Source organism: Hippocampus guttulatus, chromosome 3 (genome assembly GCF_054856545.1).
Source record: "Hippocampus guttulatus isolate MCC_2025c chromosome 3, RoL_Hgut_1.0, whole genome shotgun sequence".
Taxonomy (NCBI): Eukaryota; Metazoa; Chordata; class Actinopteri; order Syngnathiformes; family Syngnathidae; genus Hippocampus; species Hippocampus guttulatus.
This window is the reverse complement of record NC_141263.1, coordinates 19,984,432-20,008,973: the sequence shown is the minus strand read 5'-3', so window position 1 is coordinate 20,008,973 and position 24,542 is coordinate 19,984,432. Positions and strand designations below refer to the sequence as shown.

General features: G+C 42.8%; 2 protein-coding genes across 5 annotated transcripts in view; both read left to right on the top strand.

The window, feature by feature from the left end:
• Positions 1-13,400, top strand: part of myo5aa (myosin VAa) — a 53,640-nt gene extending 40,240 nt beyond the window's left edge. For 2 of the 4 annotated variants that reach the window (XM_086107347.1, XM_086107344.1), the window contains exons 29-41: positions 52-152; positions 2,131-2,211; positions 2,688-2,886; positions 3,970-4,035; positions 4,887-4,980; positions 5,714-5,863; positions 6,015-6,169; positions 6,300-6,389; positions 6,814-6,964; positions 7,538-7,820; positions 7,894-8,068; positions 8,264-8,344; positions 10,571-13,400. In XM_086107347.1, the coding sequence (XP_085963473.1) occupies positions 52-152; positions 2,131-2,211; positions 2,688-2,886; positions 3,970-4,035; positions 4,887-4,980; positions 5,714-5,863; positions 6,015-6,169; positions 6,300-6,389; positions 6,814-6,964; positions 7,538-7,820; positions 7,894-8,068; positions 8,264-8,344; positions 10,571-10,723 (1,779 nt within the window). In that variant the 3' untranslated portion in view covers positions 10,724-13,400. The remainder of the gene's footprint in view (positions 1-51; positions 153-2,130; positions 2,212-2,687; positions 2,887-3,969; positions 4,036-4,886; positions 4,981-5,713; positions 5,864-6,014; positions 6,170-6,299; positions 6,390-6,813; positions 6,965-7,537; positions 7,821-7,893; positions 8,069-8,263; positions 8,345-10,570) is intronic. The other 2 variants (XM_086107346.1, XM_086107345.1) reach the window with 2 other exon arrangements.
• An 843-nt stretch (positions 13,401-14,243) lies between these two features.
• gnb5b (guanine nucleotide binding protein (G protein), beta 5b) lies at positions 14,244-23,904 on the top strand. The gene is made up of 13 exons (XM_086107337.1): positions 14,244-14,396; positions 15,120-15,272; positions 15,925-16,036; positions 16,529-16,665; positions 16,786-16,827; positions 18,359-18,435; positions 19,149-19,281; positions 21,873-22,016; positions 22,101-22,192; positions 22,429-22,477; positions 22,835-22,931; positions 23,018-23,184; positions 23,456-23,904. Exons 2-13 carry the CDS (start codon positions 15,147-15,149, stop codon positions 23,465-23,467), a joined length of 1,188 nt encoding a protein of 395 aa, XP_085963463.1. The 5' UTR covers positions 14,244-14,396; positions 15,120-15,146; the 3' UTR covers positions 23,468-23,904.
• Positions 23,905-24,542: the final 638 nt, after the last annotated feature.

Below are 24,542 nucleotides of genomic sequence, written 5' to 3'. Positions count from 1 at the left end.
TCTGTGACGACAGACCATTTCTCAGTATTCCTTCTCTCTTGTCCGTTTTAGGAGACAATGACAGAAGTGGCCGTCCACGTGGAGGACATTTCCAAACTGAAGGACGCTGATGAACTCAAACAAGCCTACATCGGCCTCAAAGACACAAACAGGTACTCCCCCTCACCCCTCCTCTTTTTTCAGCATTGGATTCTTCCAACCCTCCATATCATTCGTTCAGTCACTGACGACCGAACGCCAACTTGTCCCGTGCAGATCTCCCAGGTTTGCATGTAAGCGGCTGGAAGTCAGACATCTGCTAAGTAGGCTCAGGTAACAGATGAGGTCGTCCATGCATCGTGGTAGGCGAGCATTCATGGTCACGCGGAAACAGTGACTTATACTCACTGATTCCACACTATCAAGATTTTTTTTTCTGGCCATCCTTAACTCATTCAGTACCAGCCAATTCTAGAACAAGTCTGAAAAGACGTTTAAAAACGTCTTTGGGAGTGAATGAGTTAACAGCATGTCCGAATAGAGTTTTCCGAGGTTGTTGTCTTCCAGCTTCCAAATAGCATTTTTCAGCACTTTGTGAAGACAGTGACACATCTGGTCATTGATGTGACGTCCTCATACAAAACGTGCAGCTGGTTGAGCGCAATAGGAGTTGTCAGCCTCACTGTCAAGGAATGTGTTCTGCATGAGCCCCTTCTTATTTCTATTTTGCGAAAAGGTGGACAGCGCAATTTGATTCATTCAAGGCAAATCCGAACAATATGAAGTACACCTTCACCTCAAATAAAATCCAATTCAAGAGCGATATAAAAAAATATACACATATACATATATATTTATACAATGATATTCTAGTGAGCTTGGTTAGCAAGGGAGCAAAATCCATTAAAGCTAAGCAGTATTACTTTTAGTATAGGAAGTATTTTTGGGACAGATTTTGTTTTGGACCTGATTTGATTTTGCAGGTGTACCTAATAGTGAGTCTGTTAAGCGGATTGCACCACCACGTGCCCCCCCCCCCCCTCTTGTTTTGCTATTCACCATCCATCATTGTGTTTGTCATAACCATATTTTTACACAGTGGGCCCGTGCTTAAAACATGCAACAGTGTGCTTCTCCCCATTTCTTTCTCACAATTTGGTTTGTCTTTTTTTTTTTCTTTTAGTCACATTCAAACTAACAATTCCGACACAAGCAAACTGCGTCAAGGAGACATTGAAATAACCTCTGTATAACAATACAAAATAATTTTCTCAAATAAGCACCTCACCTTAGCGCCTCCTTTTTGCTTCCTCAAGAAGAATTTAAGTTGGATATTTAATAATGAAAAATACAAATACCTAAATAAACAAAGCAATAAAAATACAAGTTAAAATATGATTAAGAAATACACATTTACAAGAGTGAATGGATCCAATAAACATTAAAAGTTATTAAAATGATACAAATATATTATGGTTTTTTAAATTTATTTATTACCGGTTTGTATTCTGAGTTTCGTTATTATAAAACATTTTACATTCATCGTGAACGACATCTTTGCTAAATGTTATTGATTCAAAGAATTATTTTTCTAACTCATGGAAGGAAACGCAAGTTTAAAATGTTCGAGATTTTTGTTTTACATTTATTGATTCATTCTGACCCATTTGTACAAATTCCTGATATTGATCAATTATCAGATTGTACTGTGCGAGGATACTGATCCCATGCATTGTTTTCAAAATCCATTAAAACTATAATGCCAATGTATTTCCAATAAAATAGTGGAGAATAAAAACATTTCATTGTAATTATTTTAATGCTTTTTTAATGTTTTTAAAAAAAATAAGAATAATTGATATGTTAGAAAATTGTGCATTGTGCTCTCTGTTATCTCTTCTGATAAATTCCTCCGCATTTGAGTGAACCGAACTGATCTAATCATGCAACACGGACAACACTGTACGTGATTCCTGGCCTTTAAGATGAAGTCAATGCGCCGCAGTCACGCCAGTAAATCGTAATCGCAATGTCCATTAACCTCACCCTCCCTGCATGCTTTCATCATGTTCATTGTGCATTTCATGTTGCCTTTTTTGTTTGTTTGTTTGTTTGTTTTTTGTTGTTCCTTGTGTGTTGTGTGTCGGTCAGATCGACTGCTCCAGACTTCCAAAAGCTGAATGAAGACGGGGAGCTGTGGCTGGTTAATGAGGGCTTAAAGGAGACCGTCAGGTGTAACTGTGTGACCTTTCTGCATTCTACTGAACACTCGGGGATAGCATAACTAGATCACGCAAATGATATTTCCTATGAACTTCTGAATGAAAGCCAAATACAGTTGAGTTGAGTGTGCACGCGTAGCCGCGTGTTTGAATGAGTCGGCGCGCGACCGTGTTTGTGTGATTATTTGGCACTGATTTGGTCCATTAGTGAGGAAAAGTACTCAATAAGGAGGAAGTTAATGTGTCATTTCTAAAAACTAGCATTTGATTTGTGCAGAATATCAGGTGATGACTGAAAAAAGTCCCTGTGAAGTCATCTTGAACTGGTTTTGCTTCCCTCGTCACACTTGGAGTCTAATTGGTCTTCTCTCATCCCTGTTGTGTTTGTTTCCCCGCTTAAACACCCCTACACCTGCATCTTGCCTCACATCATCTTCCCGCTCCCCACTCCTGCGTCTCGTCTCCCACCGCCCTCCTGCCCGCCAGGCTCCTGGAGCACCAGTTGCAGACCCAGCGACGGAGTTACGACAGCGAGGTGGAATCACTGCGCGGCGAGCTGCAGAACGTCAAGGAGGAAAACAACCGGCAGCAGCAGCTCCTGGCACAGAACCTCCAGCTGCCTCCGGAAGCCCGCATCGAAGCCAGTCTGCAGCATGAGATCACCCGGCTCACCAACGAGAACCTGGTACGCTGTCAAGTCGAGTCGGTTTTATTTATAGCGCGCCGGTTCACAGCAGACGTTATCACAAGGCTCTTAAAACATTGAGCGGGTAGCGCGCCGGTTCACAGCAGACGTTATCACAAGGCTCTTAAAACATTGAGCGGGTCGTGAACGGCATGACTCATGCTTTCGACGTAAACGGCATAAAGAAACCAAACGAGCCCCACGTGAGCGAGCAACTTGGAAAGGAGGCAATGATAAACCCTCTCTCAGGAATAAATGTGAAACATAGCCCAGAAGAGATAGAAACCAGGCTAGAGGGTTTGAGGAACGAGAGAACGGATGGACACAACGACATCCATAGCAAGAGCAGGACTCGACCCGAGATGACAGCAACAACGATCCCGTCCGTTCTTCACCACCGCCAACAACAGGCAGATAAAGGTGAAGGTTCAATTGCACCTCCGCGGGTTCCGCCTCCAGAAGTGCGGAGCACCAGCCACAGGAGAGAGAATAATTAGCACGGGTTTGCGCTAGGACTCGAATGTACCTCAAAGATAAACACTGTGAATTTAACTACCTTTATTATTATTAGTATAATATGTCCATCCATCCATTAGTTAAACCATTATTGTTAACATGTTTTATGAACCTCTGAATGAAATCCAATCATCAGGATTTACGTATTTTTATGATTTGGGTGTCAGGCAACACACAATTCAAAATGCTGCTTTCACAGCATGAAAATAATTTTTTTTTTAAATAGAAATTTTACATGACTTTTAATCTAAAAACAGAAGATATATTCTCCTTGGGCTTTAATAATTGATGGTTATTTTAACTTCTCAAATGTTGACGTAATCTACAAAAACACAAATTCATGCAAAAAAACAAAAAAAAATTCCAAAATGAGACCTCAAATTGTCTTCGGAAAGTAAAATATGTTGTTGTGACAAAATGTACACTTCGCCAGTCTTATTTTTTTCTTGGTGTTGCGCACTTGATAAAAGCCTGCATAAATTAAAAAAAAAAAAAGGTTCCCCCAAGAGATCGCCGCCTCAAACGCGCACGCGCACTCTGTGACGTGTGGATGGTGTCACCTGACAGGAGCTGGCGGCCAACGACCCCACAGCATCCCGAGAGGCGCGAGTCATCATTTTACGCCGGATGGTTGTATGTACAGACTGCGTGTGTGTGTGTGTGTTTTCTATGTGTTCTGCACGAGGGTTCGAACTAACAGCTGTTTTGTTTTTTTCCTCCAAAAGGCTGAATGTGTCTAACGCTATTGACCGCAATTGCCTTACTTCACAGTGGAGCAACTATGCACCTTTTTTTCTTCTCCTTTAACTGCCAACAAGTCCCGCTAAAATGTTTTTCCTTCCCAATCAGCCGAGCAGCTCTCGTTTTCATCTGAGAGCAAACGACTTTTTGCTTTGTCTTTGGCTTGTTTGTCTCGAAGGAAATGTTTGGATTCTGCTCCCTCTGAATTCATGACTGGGTGGGACATCCATGCCGGATCACCCTGTGGGTTAAACCAACCGGATTTTGATTTGAATGAAACTTGCTGTACTTTTTGATCAAGGTGGCACAACAGAAAAATCAAATTTTACATCATGTGAGAGATTACATTTCATGGAAAAAAAGGTCATGTGATCCTTAAATTCAATTTTAACCCTTTCAGGGACAGCGGATACTACAGTGGACAGCCTATCATGTTATCAGGTTACAGGTTACCATTATTGGTGCATGAAAGTGTTAAGGTCAAATTATTGGTCACAAGGTCAAATTGCTAAAATACACACCAATCCTTGAAATGATTGCAGATTTGTAGTTCTTGTTGAATTCCCTTTGCAACAACGCTTGCCTTCTGAAGATTTGACCCAGTAGTTCCTGAGATATAACTGCCATCTCATTCAAATCAAAATCCGCTCGGCTATATTTTCCCGGGTGATTAAGCATGAAATGACCCTTGCGCTTTTTCCTCACCTGCTTTGCGTCTGCTTCTCCCTTCCATCACCTGACAGGATCTCATGGAGCAGCTGGAGAAGCAGGACCGAACCATCCGCAAGCTCAAGAAGCAGCTGAAGGTTTACTCCAAGAGGATCGGCGAGATGGGAGGTAGGATATGCAACCCCATCACTGAGAACGTCAAAACTGACATTTTTCAATATTTGGAGGTCGTGCTGGGTAAGATGAAAAGAATCTTCTAACACGATATAGGCCATTTTCTATCACAATAACAATATACCATGATATATTTTCAGTTATTTTATTTAAAAAAAATGAGAATAAAATGATACCACACTCATGATGGGCAAATGAAGCTTCAAATGAGTTTCATGAAGTCGTGTTGCTGTATCAAATCATCCAATGTAAACGGAAGCTAAGTAGCAATTATACCGGAGACAAATTCCTTGTGTGTTCTACATACTTGGCCAATAAAGATGATTCTGATTCTGATTCTGATTTTCAAATGGCAAAAGCTGCAATTGATTACATTTTCCAAAAAGATTTCAGTCCATTGGTAGGCTTTTTTTTCTTTTCTTTTTTTTTACGTTTAAATGTAGGGAAAGATGACGTATTTATTTATAGAGTGTCCAAATACAGTAAGTTCAAGAGGTGCACTCCACATTTTATGTATCATGAAACATAAAAAGTTGATGTGATGTAGCCCCAGATTTGTTTGCGTTATTATCCTAATCTGCTTTATTTCCCGATTGACATTTCCAACACACTTGTGTGATAGATGAATTTATTGCTTGTGGTTGTGCAAAAAAAATACATGGGAAGAGGACCCTGAAGAAAAAAAAGTTGCACATTAACTTGCAATCGTAACTTGCGTGCGTTGCAGCCGGTCAAGCGGAGGGTCAGACGTCGCCGGGGCAGATGGTGGACGAGCCCATCCGCCCAGTCAACATTCCTCGTCGGGAAAAAGACTTCCAGGGTATGCTGGAGTACAAGAAGGAGGACGAGCTAAAACTGGTCAAGAACTTGATCCTCGGTGAGTTTGACGCTGCTTCGGACAGACAGACCTCAGCTAGCGCAAATATCTCCGTTTATTCTCACATCATCCAAATCTGTGTTTTTGCTTTGACTGCTCACCCTGTACAAATTGACCTCGTAACAATAACCGCTTTGTTTCTTGCGTACAGAGCTAAAACCTCGCGGCGTGGCCGTCAACCTGATCCCGGGTCTCCCCGCCTACATCCTTTTTATGTGTATTCGCCATGCCGATTATGTCAATGATGACCAGAAGGTGCGCACGCTGCTCACCTCAACCATCAATAGCATCAAGAAGATCCTTAAGGTTTGATTTGAGATTCAAACAATTTGACTCACAAGTGTGGTCATGGAATGAATTGAACTTGTAAGTCAAGGTAGCAATGCCTTACGTCTTTTTGAAAAAAGTTTTTGTGTGTTTCACTTCTTCCCGTCAGAAACGAGGAGATGACTTTGAGACGGTCTCGTTCTGGCTGGCCAACACCTGCCGCTTCCTGCATTGTCTCAAGCAGTACAGTGGAGATGATGTAAAAAGTCCCTTTAAACTCTCAGTAAAACAAAAAAAAAAAATGTTTTCCAAAAATATCCCAAATAATAGATGAATCGTTTGTGTCAAAAGAGCAAAAAAAACAACCTAAAGCAACATAAATACAAATAATTCTGTCGAAATGTCTTGCGTCGCATGCTAAATACACACTAATGCTGTTATCCTTAAAATATGTTCGATTAAAACAGTCCATATTTTTATGCACTGTGTGTAAAAGTTGTTAAATGTCATTTTTAAAAATTTAATTTATTCCATTATTATTATCGGAATTGAAGTGCCCATGATAGATAATAAAAAACCCAGCATGATAAAATCGGAAAATCGAGTTGAAGTCTTACGAGGAAGGCAGGATGAAATAATCTTTTCATTATTCTTCTATTAAAAAAATGTTTTTTTCCTGCTAGGTCTTCATGAAGCACAACACTTCCCGGCAGAACGAGCACTGTCTGTCCAACTTTGACCTGACTGAGTACAGATCGGTGATCAGCGACCTGGCCATCCAGATCTACCAGCAGCTCATCAAATGCATGGAGAACACACTTCAGCCCATGATAGGTGCGCATATGCCAAATAAGCGTCCGCTTGCGGCCCCAGTAGATCAATTATTTCAAATCCAGTCATATATTCCTCTTTTGTCTTTTTTTTTTCCTTGTGTTTTTGAGCCCAGTTTTTGCAGTGTAGTCAGTCAAACGATCAATAATCAATTTTATTGACATAAGTAGATTGTTAAGGGCGGCCCGGTAGTCCAGTGGTTAGCACGTCGGCTTCACAGTGCAGAGGTACCGGGTTCGATTCCAGCTCCGGCCTCCCTGTGTGGAGTTTGCATGTTCTCCCCGGGCCTGCGTGGGTTTTCTCCGGGTGCTCCGGTTTCCTCCCACATTCCAAAAACATGCATGGCAGGTTGATTGGGCGCTCTAAATTGTCCCTAGGTGTGAGTGTGGGCGTGGATGGTTGTTCGTCTCTGTGTGCCCTGCGATTGGCTGGCAACTGATTCAGGGTGTCCCCCGCCTACTGCCCGAAGACGGCTGGGATAGGCTCCAGCACCCCCGCGACCCTAGTGAGGATCAAGCGGTTCGGAAAATGGATGGATGGATGGATAGATTGTTAAGTCGATTTTTTTTGCTTCAGTGTCCGGCATGCTGGAGCACGAGACCATCCAGGGGGTGTCGGGCGTGAAGCCGACGGGCCTGCGCAAGCGAACCTCCAGCATCGCCGACGAGGGCACTTACACGCTGGACTCCATCTTGCGCCAGCTCAATGCCTTCCACTCCACCATGTGCCAGCACGGCACCGACCCCGAGCTCATCAAGCAGGTGGTCAAGCAGCAGTTCTACGTCATCGGCGCCGTCACCCTCAACAACCTGCTGCTGCGCAAGGACATGTGCTCCTGGAGCAAAGGCATGCAGATCAGGTAGAGAGCATCTCTCAACGTTTGGCCGCAATGTCGAGATGGGGGATGTTTTGACGTCGCGCATGTGTTTCAGGTACAATGTGAGCCAACTGGAGGAGTGGTTGCGTGACAAAGGTTTGATGAATTGTGGAGCCAAGGAGACTCTTGAGCCTCTCATCCAAGCCGCTCAGCTGCTGCAGGTCAAGAAGAAGACGGATGAGGACGCCGAAGCCATCTGCTCCATGTGCCTGGCCCTCACCACCGCGCAGGTACACAACCGGACCGCCAAAGATTGGGCCACGTTCGAATTTTCTCCACTTGGAGTAGTGAGACTCTCTCATCTTCGGCTGGTTCACAATACAGCTGCGGGGCTTCATACAAAATGGATCGGATGGCGTCGTATCGCCTGTTGCTTTGTCGCTTAGGTTTCATCGGACTAAACATTGTGTGTGTGTTTCCTTCAGATTGTGAAGGTCCTGAACCTCTACACCCCAGTCAATGAGTTTGAAGAGAGGGTGTCAGTTTCATTCATCCGAACCATACAGGTGATGTACAATACAGCCTTCTATGTTATGTTATATGTTACAACCTCACGTAGGTGCCCGAGGGTCCAGCCACTTTTACACTAACTGGGAACAAGCTCTGCCGCCAATAGCGAAAATCTGTGGCTAATTGTTGCCCCAGCTAAAATGTATACAGTATGTCTGTGAATGTCAGTAGATGTCCCCCCCCCCCACCCCCCGAAACTCAATTGGACTGTTCCAAGCATGAGTTGCATTCAAGGACTGCCAAAAAACAGGACATTTGAAATACAAATGAAAAAACATCAATGAATCGAACTGAACAACAATACCACAAAGATTCCACTAGACGGCGCCACGGTAAGACTTTTCTTTGGCCGAAGCACAAAACCAGTCAATCTTTCAGTGGGTACCAAAGGAGAGGTTCGAATAAAAATTCTGCAAATTCCCCAATGCCAACCCATGACACGGGGGTCCACTGGGTATTTGAACATTCTACAAGCATTATATTATTGAGTGAGGGGAAACGGTACGGATGCATATTAAGTAATTGTCTCTTGTTTTGAAGTAAAAGGTTGCAATCAAGCCAACTCCATATTATTTTTAAAATAGCTTCTCAAATGACTTTATTGTGTGTCATTTAATATTAATGAACTAACATCAAAACCTCTGAGTATTAAATTACACTTACAATAAAAAATGTTTTAAAAATACTGGAAAAAGATTTTCTCCTATCCCCATGATCATTTTTCATGCGATTTGTTTTCTACGCAAAAAATGAAATCTCATATGTTGGATCTTTGAAGCTTTGGAGAACTATAATTGCTTATTTTACATATTCAGCACAATGGTACGATTGTAAGGCTTAGTTTCATGAGCTTTGCTTCACCCCTTTCGTTTTTAACCTTTACATGTTTTTATTGTTTATTTTTAAATCCCTGTGTAAAATGGCTGAAATACATTTCTTTTTAGATTTAGATTTAGATTTAGATATCCTTTATTAGTCCCACACTGGGGAAATTACAGCCTCCAGCAGCAAGAATGTAGGCAGAAAGAAGAAGAAAAAAAACAAAAATAAATAAAGTAAAAAGACGAAATGAAACTCAAACAGGGATATGCGCTGCTGGAGAGGCAGCCACTCGGGGGGCGCCAATTTTGCATATAGCGCTTTCACAACAGCGACAGCTGTAACAAAGTGCTTCACAAAACAGTTAACATAAAGTAAAATAATAAACACAACACATAACATAAAACACGGACAGTCGTGCAGTCCTAACCACTTTTCCGTCACACGCTTTGTTGTTTGAAGCAGTTTGAGATGAAAGAGGAGAGAATCAAAGTGTCCTTTAACCAGTGGATCAGAGACGTCATGCTCAAAGTGTGCACACGTCGGCTACAAGCTAAGTTTCAAAGTCAACAAGAAGCTGTAGCATCCATTGACGAAAAGAGAGATTGGTTCACTTCTCCTGTCCCATGGAAATCCAATTCAATTCCAAGCGGCGACTCACGGTTCCAAATACGCATCGGCCTCAACTTCAGCAGCCATCCATCCAGCTGCACCAACGCCGACTGTCCAACAGCGCCACTGAACAAAACGGGGTTGTGAAAAATGCTGCCCATTACAGGCGCAAAAAACACAAGCACCCCAGGTCTGTCCAGCATCCACAGTCAATGGCGCCGACATTCCTCCCAATCAACATCTGTGCTGGTACAGGCGTGCTTTGCATCCGCAGAGCGATGGTCTTGTGGAACGATTTAACCGCACCATGCAGCAGCAGCTCGCCATCCTCACCTCCAAACGCCAACGTGATTGGGACCAGCACATTCCGCTGGTACTGATGGCTTATCGTTCGGCGGTCCAAAGTTCCACGAGCTGTACTCCTGCTCTGCTGATGTTGGCCCGGGAAATTCGGACACCGGCAGAGATGAAGCACAGATACTTCTCCTTTGCCGAATGTCGTGGCCAAAAAGCGCTGAAAACATTTTCTTTTCATTGTGCAACTTAGTCATCCCCTTCCAACAAATAATCACCCCCCCTCAAAATTGACACCTCCATTTTACCCTCAGAAAAAAAATAATAAACAGGTCGGTGCAATTACTTGACTTCATATAAGCTATTTTTCACATGTGGATGGACTGCTGAGCTCTTTTGAACTCTTTCGTTAACCAAAACAGCAGTTCCCATCAAATTCAATTGTCTTGTGCAGTATCCATGCTGCAGTGCGTGCTAACCTTCTTTCCCTTCACCAGACTCGTTTGCGGGATCGCTGCGAGAGTCCACAGCTGCTGATGGACACCAAGATGATCTACCCGATCACCTTCCCCTTCAATCCGTCCTCCCTCGCCCTGGAGACCATTCAGATCCCCAGCTCGCTCAACCTGGCCTTCCTCACCCGCGTCTAAGCCGGGGGGGGGGGGGGGATAGTCATCACCTTCTGTTTCTCTCTTGTCTCACACACACAAACACATGCCGTGAGCGCCACAAAACACATTGTGCATGCTCCACATAGTGTTTTATTCACATTTGTGAGACCAGTGTTTCCCAAATTTCATTGAGACACACATATTTTAAGTCGGGAAAATCGCACGGCGTACCACCAGACCAAAAAAACAGTGACGCCTACCCACAAAAATTTGTAGTTGCCTCAAGATCCCAGAAAAGGGCAAAGAACTTTTTTTTTTCTATTAGATAAGGCTATGGCTTGATGAAATGTTAGTTCATGTAGTGGTTTGGCTACATGATGCCACCCCGGTGGATCCGGCAAGGTTTTGGCCCGGCACGATCACAGCAAATAATGGAAGAAGGGATCAGCTAATATGTAAAATTGCAAATAAGTGCTCGTACTGAAATAATGACGATGTGGTCTGAATTTACTCACAAATTTTACGTGTTTGGTATGAGATGTGCTGGTTAATTGCCCCTTCCGTCATCGAGGGAAGAGCATTTAATCATTCTGCCTGTCACTTCTACATTGCTGTCATAGATCGTTGAGCAAACATCCGTACATTATTTGGAGTAAATAAGTCATTTGCGAACTAATTGAGTGAAATTGGAAAATGACCCCGGCACCTGATCTCAGTGTTGGCAAGCACTGTATTCAGTTTAAGTAGCTTTTCGTGGTCTGGCATTTAAATAACAAACAATCTCCTCCCACTTGGTCATCCTCATGCTCATTCAAGCCAAGACGACCGACTGCATGTCGTCTGTGCTCTGTTCTTTATGCACATATAGATGGATATATATAAATATGAACAATACGTGTATTTATTGCATTATCCTTCCGCTTAGCCGAGAGGCGTTTAGTTTGGTTCGGCGCCAGGGCTCGTAGAGTAGTAGCCATCCCGCTCATCGGATCATGTGTATGTAGCACAGGTTGTCGCTCGACAGGCGGCGCTATTGCTCTGTTATTATTTATTGATCTTTATTTTTCTTATCATTGAGCAGCATTGTGAGCTTGTTTTTCAGTGCCTCAAACAGCTTCATGTCATATCTCTCTCTCTTGCGCTCTCTCTCTCTGCCTTTACCATTTCAAAATGTGCACCGTTTTTATGACCAAAAATCAGCTGAAGATGTCAGGCGTTTATTTTTGTGTGTGTGTGTGTGTGTGTTTGGCAGGACCTAAATTAATAAATATGCTTACGGCAGATTCTAGACTGCACGGGCTGCAAAAATTGCAGAACCAGCATATTCGAGTTATGATTTATGTTGTCCGAAAGACACGTGTGGTTCCGTTACCCTGCTCCCTCATGTTTTTTGCCATCAGTGTTAACCTCCTCCCTCCACCTGAACCTTATTTGCCCTCAAAGAGACAGTATTTATTTTCTGTTTATTTTTGACTTAACTCTACTCGCATCCCTTTTTTTTTTTTTTTTTTTTTTTCCTATTTGAATGCACTTTTCCACCAAGCTGTACAGTTCCAGTGACTATTTTCAGTCAGCCGATCAAATGACAACACTGAGTCTAGCGCCACCTTTTAGGTACTTTGAGATTAGTATGGTGTTTAAAAGTGAGATGGTACGTCGGATCTTCACCACCATTTCCTTGCTAGGTCCCTTTGCTCGATCTGGTTAGTCCATTTGACCCCAGTGCAAGTGGTCTGTAACACTGGGTGATTTTATTGGATCCTCACTAGCATGTTAAGGCCTAATCTTCACATATTGCCATTCAGTGACAAAACAAACCAGTAGTGATGGAATCAATATCGTTGTCTGGCTTGGCAGAGGTAATACTTAGAGTAAAACTGCTCCCAACCCAACTTTCCTGCTCAATGCAAATAGTTGAGGGAAAATCTTGAGATGACGCTTTTCACTGCATGATTGGCACTACTCTGGCGGAAGCGCGAGTTATCAAATTAGCATGTCATTACGTTTTTTGTTTGTTTTTTTAAACACTTTTCTGCTTTCCTGGTAAAAAAAAAATTTGACTTTTTTCATTGTAAAATGTAAACGGCAGTTCTCATGATGTTTCAATGGTAATTTTACCATAACAAAAGTGGAGAAGGTGTTCTTGTGTTGTTATTGTTTGGGCTGATGGATAAAGTACGTTTGTTAAGAAATGAAACTTGCAGTTTGCATAAGGGCCAGAAAATTATGTAAAGGATGTATTCATCCCCATGATGAATGTTACATGAAAAATGTGTTTAGCATCACATTAGTAGTGGGCAAAGCCTTACGGGTGACTTGGTTGGGATGGTGGCGTTGTTTTGGTCGTCGTGAAGTCAGTCTCTTTCGTTGGGAGTGGAAGATCAATAGCAAATGTTTCTTTTGGTATTTTTTGTTTTGTCCCGCACAGTCAGATGCACTTTTTAAAACACTTGCAGAGGAAGACTGTACTCAAGACCTCCATCACTCGTCGCCATTTTGCATCACTGATGAGATGGAAGGTGACGCCCTCTCGCCTGCCAATGCCCCGCCATCCAGTCATCATCTCTCTGACCAGCCATTTGACAAACTGAACTGTTTGTAGATTCTAGTAGCTGTGCTTTAGTGGATGTGTTCACCGTTATTAAAGTTGGAATAAATTGTCAAATCTGTAAAAGTACAACAAAAACAAAAATGAATAAAAGAATTCAAGCACTGACATGCTTGTGTGAAAGAAATGTCTCTTTCCCCTTTGGATAAAGTTTTTGGCGTCATTAGCTTTAGCGTGAGCTTGTGACAAACCAGCAATTAATCGAAAGAGAATGTACAGTCCCCTCCAAAAGTATTGGAGCACCAAGGCCAATTCATTTGTTTTTGTTCCTTTTTTTGGGGGTGTTGTTTTGAAGCACATCCAAGGCCAGACAAGTTGCTACATGTTTCTTGTTAGCTTTAAATTGTCTTCTAAATTTCCAGGGATGGCGGCCGGGTAGTCCAGTGGTTAGCGCGTTGACCTCACAGTGCAGAGGTACCGGGTGCAATTCCAGCTACGGCCTCCCTGTGTGGAGTTTGCAAGTTCTCCCCGGGCCTGCCTGGGTTTTCTCCGGGTCCTCTGGTTTCCTCCCACATTCCAAAAACATGCGCGGCAGGCTGATTGAACACTCAAAATTGTCTCAAGGCGTGAGTGTCAGCGTGGATAGTTGTTCGTGTTTGTGTGCCCTGCGATTGGCTGGCAACTGGTTCAGGGTGTACCCCGCCTGCTGCCCGAAGACAGCTGGGATAAGTTCCAGCACACCCCGCGACCCTTAAGTGGATCAAATGAATGAATTTCCAGGATTATTATTCTTTGATTTTAAATAGTGGCCCCCTTCCAGTAGCATAAAAGCGCAACGCACTCAATATTGATAAAAGATTAGACCTCAGTCTTGTGTTGATTTTCCTCAATGGCGCAAAAATTTTGATTATTTGAATGTCAGCTGTTAACTGATTTTTCAAATGTTGCAGAATTCTTTTTGCTCTACACCTATTTATTTTGTATGTTCCTTGATGGTGGCACCAGGTGTATCCAGTCGAAGCAGGGCAGAGTCACAAGCTGAAGCATTTCCATAAGAAGCTTAGTTGCAATCCTCTTCAGTGCAAAACTCAACTCACTTCCACCGGGACGAAATACCTGCTTGACATACAGAAACGTAACCCGCCCAAAAAAATCTCCTCTGAGGTAAGAATCATGTCCCTTGTCTATTTAGTACAGACTATTATGCAGTGTGTATGTTATTCCGTATATATTAGGAGGACCTTTGGAATTGTATGACAGTGCTCTGCAGTCAAATTAGTCAACAGGTAAATGCATAAAATAATGTATTGTCCATCCATCCATTTTCTGATCCGCTTTCTCCTCACGAGGGTCGCGGGTGTGCTGGAACTTATCCCAGCTGTCTTCGGGGAGCAGGCGGGATACACCCTGAACCGGTTATCAGCCAATCGCAGGGCACACAGAGACAAACAACCATTCACAATCTTACCTAAGGACAACAGAGAGTGTTAAATCAACCTACCATGCATGTTTTTGGAATGTGGGAGGAAATCGGAGTACTCGGAGCGAGGCACGGGAAGAACATGCAAACTTGAATAGAAATGAAATTCGGGTATTTATTGTAGAAAAAAGGGGAGGGGGAGCATAATTCTCTCTTTTTTGTTGGTAAAGTGTTTTTATTCTGAGTGTTGGTGCTGCTCCTAGAATAGCAGTCCTGCTCTCCTACGGGAGGATCAGGCTTGACGAGATTACCATTTACTTATCTACACACACGCACACGCATACGCACACGCACACACGCGCACACACACACACACACACACGCACACGAAATGAGAAATTCAAGATGGCCAAGATGCAGCGTAACAATTTAAATTGCTGTGCTTTGCTTGATTGTGTGTATCACAGGCGTATTGTGCGATCCCAAGTGCAGTCATGTGTGACCAGACATTTGTGGCGGCCACCTTTGGCCCTTGTGAGAGCTGCGACAAGGCCAGCCCACTCATAAACATCTACATCAAGACAGAGCCCATCAACTACTGCTCCTTCTGCGTGGAGAAGGTAATGCAGTCATGTCCCAAATTCCATCTGCTTTACTGGTATTGACTGCAAAAGTAACACTCGATTTTGACAGTATTTTTGCTTCATAGTGTTGTCACATAAAACAGGTGCAACTGCGGGGAAAAGTGTGTTTCTTTAGCCGTCCTATCAATACCAATAGACGCATAAGAAGAATGTTTCAGAAAGATGTTACAACATTATTCCACATCGGAATACAGTATGTTTGTGGATGATACACCATGGGGAAAAAAGCCTGCCTCCTATCAAATAAATATAATTACGAACAAAGTTTAAAAAAAACATTATAAATATATTTAAACTTAGACAGAGTATTTTTACACAAGTATCTGTACTTTGATTTCAGTACAAAGTTGGTATCTTTGCCAACTCTGGTGGCGTTGGTGAGTGGTAGACACACGGTGAAGCAGCGTGAGAGGCACAGGTGGGGGCGGGGCCTTCCAACCGGAAAGGCGCACGTGCCGTAAGAGTGTCGCGCGCGCGTGCGCGGGCACGCACACTCGCTGAACGGAACCCGCGCGGGACGCTTCCTTCACTGTTCACAAGCATTCTTTTCGCGGTTCTTCCCAATTCCGCCATTGAATGTCCTCCTGAACGTTTTGTGTGTGCCGATTGTGTGGTTGGATGTGCGAAGATGGCGTGTCAGGGGCTCCAGGCGGGGGAAAGTCTGGCCTCGCTCAAGAGGGAAAGCGCCAATTTAAAGAAGAAGTTGGATGAGGAGAGGAACAAGCTCAACGACGTCGAGTGTAAGTCACGCCAAACACATGGCAATTCTATAGTGACCATTTTGGCAGACGCTTCCTGTCATTAAAGGGGGTGAGACAACGGTTGCCGTTTTTGGTTTATAATTGGAAAACATGTACTGTATTTGCATTTCTAATGAAACGTTTGGGTAGAGGAGCTGGCACGTATAAACAAGGTAACTAAATCTAAATATGACATGCATTTCGCGATATATATATATATATATATATATATATAGTGCAATGTAACCACAGTAATATATATTTTTATGAACACCTTTCAGAACTAACCATTATTTTGTAAAGGCAGAATATTTTTTACAGCTTTTATATTTGTGTAACCTTATCAGAAATAAGTTGTTGCTCTAACCACAATATCTTTAAGGTAACTCTTTGTAATGATCAAGTGCACTTATGAAAATCGGCTGAATATTTCTGAGGTTTAATGAAGCAGTGTGGTGAATCCATCCTAATGTGTTGCATGTTTGTGTGCAGTAAGCAAGGTGGCAGAGAAGGTGGAGGTGTTGTCATCTCTGTCCATCAAGACCAGACGTGTGCTCAAGGGTCACAACAACAAAGTGTTGTGCATGGACTGGTGCAAAGACAAGCGGCGTATGGTCAGCTCTTCGCAGGTAGACATACACACACACACATACACACGTATGAATTGTTCGAAAACCACAGATCCACTGTATGTACTTTACATGAGTGTGTTTCTGAGTTAACGTTTCCATATTTTTTTTGTCTTGTAGGAGGGTAGAGTAATTGTGTGGGATGCATTCACTCTGAATAAGGTAAGTTAACTATAATAAGTGACAAATGCTTCAATTTTTTTCCCCCCCTAGTATTTAAAACCTGCTCAACAATTTGAAGAGGAAACAGGGTTTTTTTTCTTTTACATTTTGAAACCCACATTTCTATGGCTATGAGTATACAGTCCCAGGCATGATTTTTTTTAAAGATTTTTTGTTAAGTTCTTAAATTGTATGACATAATTGTGCTGTAGATCACGGGTGTCCAAAGTCGGTCCTCAAGGGCCGCCGCCCTGCCCGTTTTCCAGCTCTCCCAGGAGCAACACACCTGATTCAAATACTCATGATCCCTCTAATGGTGCTTCAGAGCTGGCTGATGAGCTGATCACCTGAATCAGGTGTGTTGCGGCTGGGAGAGCTGGAAAACAGGCAGGACGGTGGCCCTCCAGGCCCGGAGCTGGACATGCCTGCTGTAGACTGATGGTCCCCAACATTTTATTGACAGTTTATATTTTCATTCATTTCAAACTGGTATTCTACTGCACAGCAAATGGATAGAGTAAAATAAAATAATACAGTGAACTATTAAGAAATCATCCAATTCGGATAAATAAAGTTACGATCCTACATACGGGTTATCATCATTGCTACTTGCAAAAAAAAAACAACGAAAACGACACGATTGATTGCTCGTTATTAGCGACTAAAGTGTGACTGTTTACGTGGGCAGGCAAACTCTGCTCGCATTTTCATGCTTTCCAATTGATCACTTGGGTGCTACTGTACTTGTTCAAATGATTCAACGGGTTGATTTTATTCACTTGTGTTAGATGACAGAGCACGCACAGCTTCCGCCTCCATGTCGCAGTTGAGGTATACCGCCAGGGGAGGAACTTCTCTTGTCAAAATAGCGTCATCTTCGGAAGTCATGGCTGCCCATAGCTTTGGGCAATTTGTTACAATGGCTTTCTGTGTACTGCTTCTTCTTTAATTTATTGACGAATTCTGTTTATTTCAACTTGCAACCCAATGTTAGAAGAGGGACTCCGATTGGGTAAAGTCGCGCATAATTGCGCCACGTCTGATGAAGTAAATATGCTAACGGCACAGCTCGCCGGTCTGTCTATGTTCGACCCGGTGGTTGGGGACCCCTGCTGTAGACAACCTCTCATTGTCACATATATATATATATTTTTTTTTTATTGTTTATTGGACAGGTTATATATATTCCGTTGAAGTGGAAAAACTTTCCGAGTAACAACTACAGTAAAATCTCTTCCGTCACCACATTTGCTCGTTGCTGAGCAAAATGTTTAATACAATTTTCAGAGGAAGAAATGCTGAGTGAGCCATGTATTGTTTGCGCAATGAAATTAAACAAAAAACAACACCAACAAAATAGAGGTTCTGCCAGTAGAACCCGGCACACTGTCCACTCGCTTCACACGGCAGCTTCTACGAGCCTATGAAAATACTTGCTAAAAGATCACGTGTATGCATCGAAGTGGACTTAGAGAACAACATGAATGTAAAAACATAATCCTCATTGTGTATGTGGGTGTTTTTGTTACAGGAGCATGCCATGAGCCTGCCGTGCACGTGGGTGATGGCGTGTGCGTACGCTCCCTCAGGTTGTGCGGTGGCGTGCGGGTGTGTACCTGTCTTAAAACCCTAATTTGTCACCCAAAACCCTGTCTTGAAACCTTCATTTGAATCCATAACTCTTTGTTGAAAATTGAAGTCTAGATTGAAAGTCTTACCCAGGCCCGAAACACTAACCCAGGTTAGGAACCAAGCGCCTTTCCTTGAAACCACCATTTGAAACCCAAATCCTCTCTTGAAAGCATAATTTGAAAGTACAACACCCCCCCCCCCCCCCCATCTTGAAACATTAACCCTGGTTTGGAACCATGAGCCTTTCCTTGAAACCGTAATTTGAAATCCAAATCCGCTCTTGATACCCTAATTTGTAACTGTAACTCCAGATTGAAACCTTAACTCTAAACTTGCCTTCAGACCTTCATTTTACGTCCTAACCATATTTTCATCCTATTGCTTAATATTAACTCATAATAGAAACTGTAACCCTACCTTCAAACCTGAATTTAAACCCAAATTGAAAGCCCTAATTTTATACCCTAACCCATGTTTGCAACACTAATCATGGTTTAAACCCCCAATTTGAAAATGTATGACTGAAATGCTAACCCTGTCTCGATACCACAACCCCACTTTCAAACCCTAATTTTGAAATCCTAACTGTGGTTTGGAATCCTAAATTAACACCCTAATCCTTCTTAAATCAGCAATCGTAAACCCGAATCTTATTTTGCCCATCATCGTGTGCGTTTACTGTGCCGCAGAGGTCTGGACAACAAATGTTGTGTGTTCCCTCTCTCGATGGACCCGAACGAGAACCCAATGACGAAGAAGAAGTCGGTGGCCATGCACACCAACTACCTGTCAGCATGCACCTTCACCAACTCCGACATGCAGGTGAGCGCCATTTTCAACGGAGGCCATTCGATTTTGAAGGCCAATGTAGCTGACTTTAAATTCGAACCCGGCCGCTTGTCACCTACTGTAGCTCCTGTTGCACTGACGCCAATTCATTTCGAATGAACTCGAAGCCAGTCATATTATTAGCGTGCACACTTTGATTGATGACAGAGTCGCCCTACACGAGTGAAGAGGAGGCCGTAGGGGCCAAATATAAGAGTGGGAGCATGGTGGAAAGGGATGGCGGGGGTGCAGTGAGGTTAGTGTGAGGCGAGGGTGACAGAGACAAAGGGGGGTTATTGGTCCTCGCTTGTCAGTATTTTTAGAACTGGAGTGGCTTTTATCTCAGACAGAGTGGAACATTCTGACTTGAGGGCACACACACAGGCACACGAGGACAGCCTTTATACTGCTAAGTAGAGCTTGAGGCAGAAAGCTTCATGCACGAGTCAGAAAGAAATCTATTCATTTTAGCGATAAGCGTGACATGGGCCATATTTATTTTCATGCGCGCGCACACATACACATGCACTCCATGCGAAAGCGCTCACGTCGGATCAGCGCTTCTTACATCTGGTCTCCTGTCGCTAATTGTGGCTTACTGATAATTGTGCCGCATTCGCGCTGCAACCGGAGCTCTGCTGTTGATGCAAAACAGGAAGTGCGTCCGGATTGGTTCATCCGGCGGGAATTCCTTCTCTAATCCGTCCGCCCGCCGGGACTGCTGATGGAGCCCTGCATCCCCTAAGTGCTTGTCGTCCCTTCTTCACCGCGCAAGCCGCTTATGTTGTCTCATCTCTTTTAACGGCCCATAGCCGCTGGTATAAAATGAATATGTCGCCCGTCGGCACTTTTGACACACAAAAGCGCAATTTTATATCTCACCAGAAGATGGCAGCAAACACATGCCCACACTCAGGTGCGTTTGGAAATGGAACATAACACTCGCAGTCTAGTCAGTGTAAAGCCCTATCCCACTGAGGGGGCGAACAATTGCGACTGGTGGCGAAGGTAGCAGAACGTACATTCACGTTGTAGTTCATCAAGGTTCGTTCGAGGGTGCAAACGTTTGCTTTTTTATTTATTTATTTTGCCGTAAGGCCTTGGCGACAAGAAAAGTACCAGCGACCTTTTGGCGAACATGTGTGACCTTGAACGACCCCTGACGAACGAGATGATTTTTTTTGGGGGGGGGGGGGGGGTGAGGGGGGAACACATCGCCATGCTTTGCTGCACTCTGCCATGCTCGAAATGGTGGCCATTACAAATCCATTGTGCCACTGATGGAAAGAAAGCGTTCAAAACTTGCCCAGAGTCTTGCCAGAAAGCTCAAGCGCATCACAGGTTTACCGACCGCCCAGAAAAATCCTGACAACTGACATGTTGAAAAAGAGTGTGACGCTACAGCATAGCTCTACAATTCAGTTCTACATTGTTGTCAATCTTCAGTATTTACCAACAAATCTTTGAATTCACTTTACAGGGTCTTTTAAGTGATCCTTTTATGTACCACAAGAAGGAGCACATTTTGAGAAATCATTCGCATGAAGAATCATAAAGTGCTTCTGTTGAAATTATTATTGTAAAAGTGTCATTGATTACATTTATGTTTTATTGCATTGTTTGACCATATTTCATCGTGATTTTTGTCTCTGTTGTCATCCCTATTCAGACAGCCATTTGATAATTGTCTCATTATGAGGACAAAACAATTTCCCTGTCAATATTTTAATGGAATGAGAGTAAGTGTTGTATTGAAAAAGCAGAAAAATGCTACCTGGAGAATTTGTTCCAGTGTTGTGGTAGCGCAACTATCCATCCATGAATTAATGTCATTGCTCTTTAGAGTCGCATAGTAATAATAGTTTGGGATTTTTCATTGACTTTTAGATTTTAAATCTGGTTGATTTTAATTTGTTTTTAAAGCAATCAAATATAAAAGCTAACAAAAGTCTGTTAGCTTTTATTAGCTTTCGTTTGATCAAAAACGCTTCATTAGTTTTTATTGGCTGTAGTATTACTTTTAGTTTTATATGTGTTTTTAATCATTCATTCATCTTCCGAACCGCTTTCTCCTCACTAGGGTCGCGGGGGGTGCTGGAGCCTATCCCAGCCATCTACGGGCAGTAGGCGGGGGACACCCTGAACCGGTCGCCAGCCAATTGCAGGGCAAACAGAGACGAACAACCATGCGCGCTCACACTCACACCTAGGGACAATTTAGTGTGATCAATCAGCCTGCCATGCATGTTTTTGGAACGTGGGAGGAAACCGGAGTACCCGGAGAAAACCCACGCAGAACATGCAAACTCCACACAGGGAGGCACTGGAATTGAACCTCTGCACTGTGAAGTCGACGTGCTAACCACTGGACTACCGGACCGCCCATGTGTTTTTATTTTTGCAGTAATTTTCATTTTTTATTTCATGAACAAAAATGGGTTATTGTTTTTTCTTGAATTTTAGTTGCAGTTGTGTCAGTTTTCCCTGGCACCCAAAACCTTACAGAGTAGCAATTAATCACAATCAATTAAATGATTTGTTTGTTTTTGTGTGTGTGTGTGTGTGTGCGTGTGTGTGTTCTCAAGCTCCTTACAAGCAGCGGTGATGGCACATGTGCTCTGTGGGACGTGGAGAGTGCTCAGCTGCTGCAGAGCTTCCATGGTCACACGGCGGACGTCTTGTCGCTGGACCTCGCCCCCTCAGAGACCGGCAACACTTTTGTCTCCGGCGTGAGAGACACACACAGATACTTTTCCATGTATTGTTTCTGCTTGATCATATCAACTGTCGCTGTGTACGGTGCATCTTATCAGGGCTGTGATAAGAAGGCCAACGTGTGGGACATGCGTTCTGGTCAGAACATCCAGTCCTTTGAGAACCACCAGTCTGACATTAACTGTGTCAAGTGAGTGCAGCACACACTATAAATAAAACATGTTCCACAAATACCTTGTGCTTAGCAGCACGAGGTATTTTTTATTTTTTTTTCCCATGTTGTGTTCACTCGAACTAAGTCCAAGTTGAATGTGAAAATGTTACATGGTTGTCTGAATTGTTTGGTTTCGTATTGAGTCTACACTGGTATCGATGACAGCAATCAGATCTTCATCATAATCTTCATCCACCCCCTTGTGTTTTTAGGTACTACCCCAGCGGAGATGCGTTTGCATCTGCCTCTGATGACGCCACGGTGGGTCACATTATTCCTGTTCTGCAATATGATGTGTGTGTATGTTTGGAACCTTGCTCATGTTTATGGAACATTCTCATCATTGTCATGAGCAGAAAGGAAAGTGAGACAGCCTCATTCCTCACTCGTCTGTGACCATATTGGTTCACTTCTCTTCTGCTCTACATTGGACATAAAAAGTCGCCACATTGTTAAAATGCTAGGTTTCTGCGATATGTATAAAAAAAAAAATTGGCCAAAAAAAACTTGCATTTAAACAATGTTTTTTCCTGATATCTGCTGTTTGTCTGCAAGGCATTCGAAAGTTTTTTTAAAAATATGTCCCCTTTAATGAGTATGCTTCTATGGTTGTTTCAGTGTCGCTTCTACGATTTACGTGCTGACCGCGAAGTGGCCGTCTACCAAAAAGACAGCATCATCTTCGGAGCATCTACCGTGGACTTTTCCCTCAGTGGTAAATCGGAAAAAAATAAAGTTTCCTTTCTCAAGAACATTGTCTATATTCGACTCTCGGTCACACTTCCTCTTCCTTCCTCTCAGGTCGCCTGCTCTTCGCCGGCTACAACGACTACGCCATAAACGTGTGGGATGTTCTAAAGGGAACTCGCATTTCCACAATGTATGGTCACGAGAACCGCGTCAGCAGAGTCCGATTGTCACCGGACGGCACGGCGCTCTGCTCTGCCTCTTGGGATAACACCTTAAGGGTGAGAGGCTCCTTATTCTTTTGTTTGTTTGTTCATATTTCCACATGATTGAAAAGTAATGGAATTAGATATAAGGTGTTGCATAATCACACCTTCCCCATCGTAAAACCACGACTTACTGTACTTAAAATGTCTCAAGTCATGTTTTGATTTCTTGTCACATACATAGAAATACAGCATGCTTTTGTTTTGTTTTGTTTTGTTTTAAGAGAAAAGTATTGTGTTAGGCTGAAATGTTAACATTGTTAATCTTCACTCTTCTGTAATGCAGATTTGGGCCTAGTCTCAACGTGCGATGATCTGGAATCAACAGAAGTGTTTAAACCATCCTTCAGCAGGACAAAGACACAAGCCCGATAAATAAAAACCTTCAATGAGATGATAATCTGAAAAACATGTTAAAAAACATCATAAATGTTAGGGTATTTCTTTTAACACGAAGTGGTCGTGGTATATTATTCTCATAATAGCTGGGTGATGTCACTCTACAATCAGTTTAATGTGTGAAGTGACAAAGGAGACTAATTTCAAACGCAGATGGCTTTGTCCATGAACACAGTAGATTGTATTGTCTGAGAATGAAACTGAAAGGACAGCAATTTGTCGCGAATTGGATTTATTCTAATTCAAGCACTGTCTTAGTTGTAATTTTTCTGCATTGTACCTTATTTGAATTGACTGTAAACCTCCAATCGGCATTAAACACAATTGCATCAGAAATGTGTGGTATTCAAATGTATGCAATTAAATACACGACTCGATATAAACTCCAACAGTGGAGATTGGATCAAGAATAAAAATTGTATGGCCATTTAAAGGGGAAGTCAACCCCAAAATATCTCTACAGTTGTATGTTCTATGCATGAGTCTAAACACAGTATTCTGATTAATCTTGTGTTTGTGCAACGTTAATCAAAATACCGTCTTTAGACTTGTGAGGCTGCATTGAACTTTTTGCAAAGAAAATGTTGTGCTGGAGCCTATCCCAGCTGTCTCTGGGCAGCAGGGAGGGAGCACAACAAATAGCATAGCAAAACAACCATTTGCGCTCACATTCACACCTCGGGACAATTTGGACTGATCAATACACCTACGGTACCATGCATGTTTTAGAATGTGGGATCCATCTACTGTACATATATTTTTAAAAGAACATGCTCCCCTATGAGCATGCATGTTGGGGAAAAAAAAAAAACTTTTGTTTGAGTCAACGGGCCACAAGACCTGATATTGACCCTTTAGTCAGTGACACGTCTTGAATTTGTTACAGAACAGGTTTAAAGGTCTTGAGAATATTGATAGGCTGTTTTTCTACCATTAAAAAAAAATACAGAACTGTCTGACGGAATCTCTGTTTC

Bases quoted from the DNA above. Each gene is read 5' to 3' on its own strand.
- gnb5b (XM_086107337.1), top strand. From the start codon at position 15,147: ATGTGTGACCAGACATTTGTGGCGGCCACCTTTGGCCCTTGTGAGAGC. The intron at 19,282-21,872 runs GTGAGCGCCATT...TGTGTTCTCAAG, and splicing joins TCACCAACTCCGACATGCAG to CTCCTTACAAGCAGCGGTGA. The intron at 22,932-23,017 runs GTAAATCGGAAA...CCTTCCTCTCAG, and splicing joins CGTGGACTTTTCCCTCAGTG to GTCGCCTGCTCTTCGCCGGC.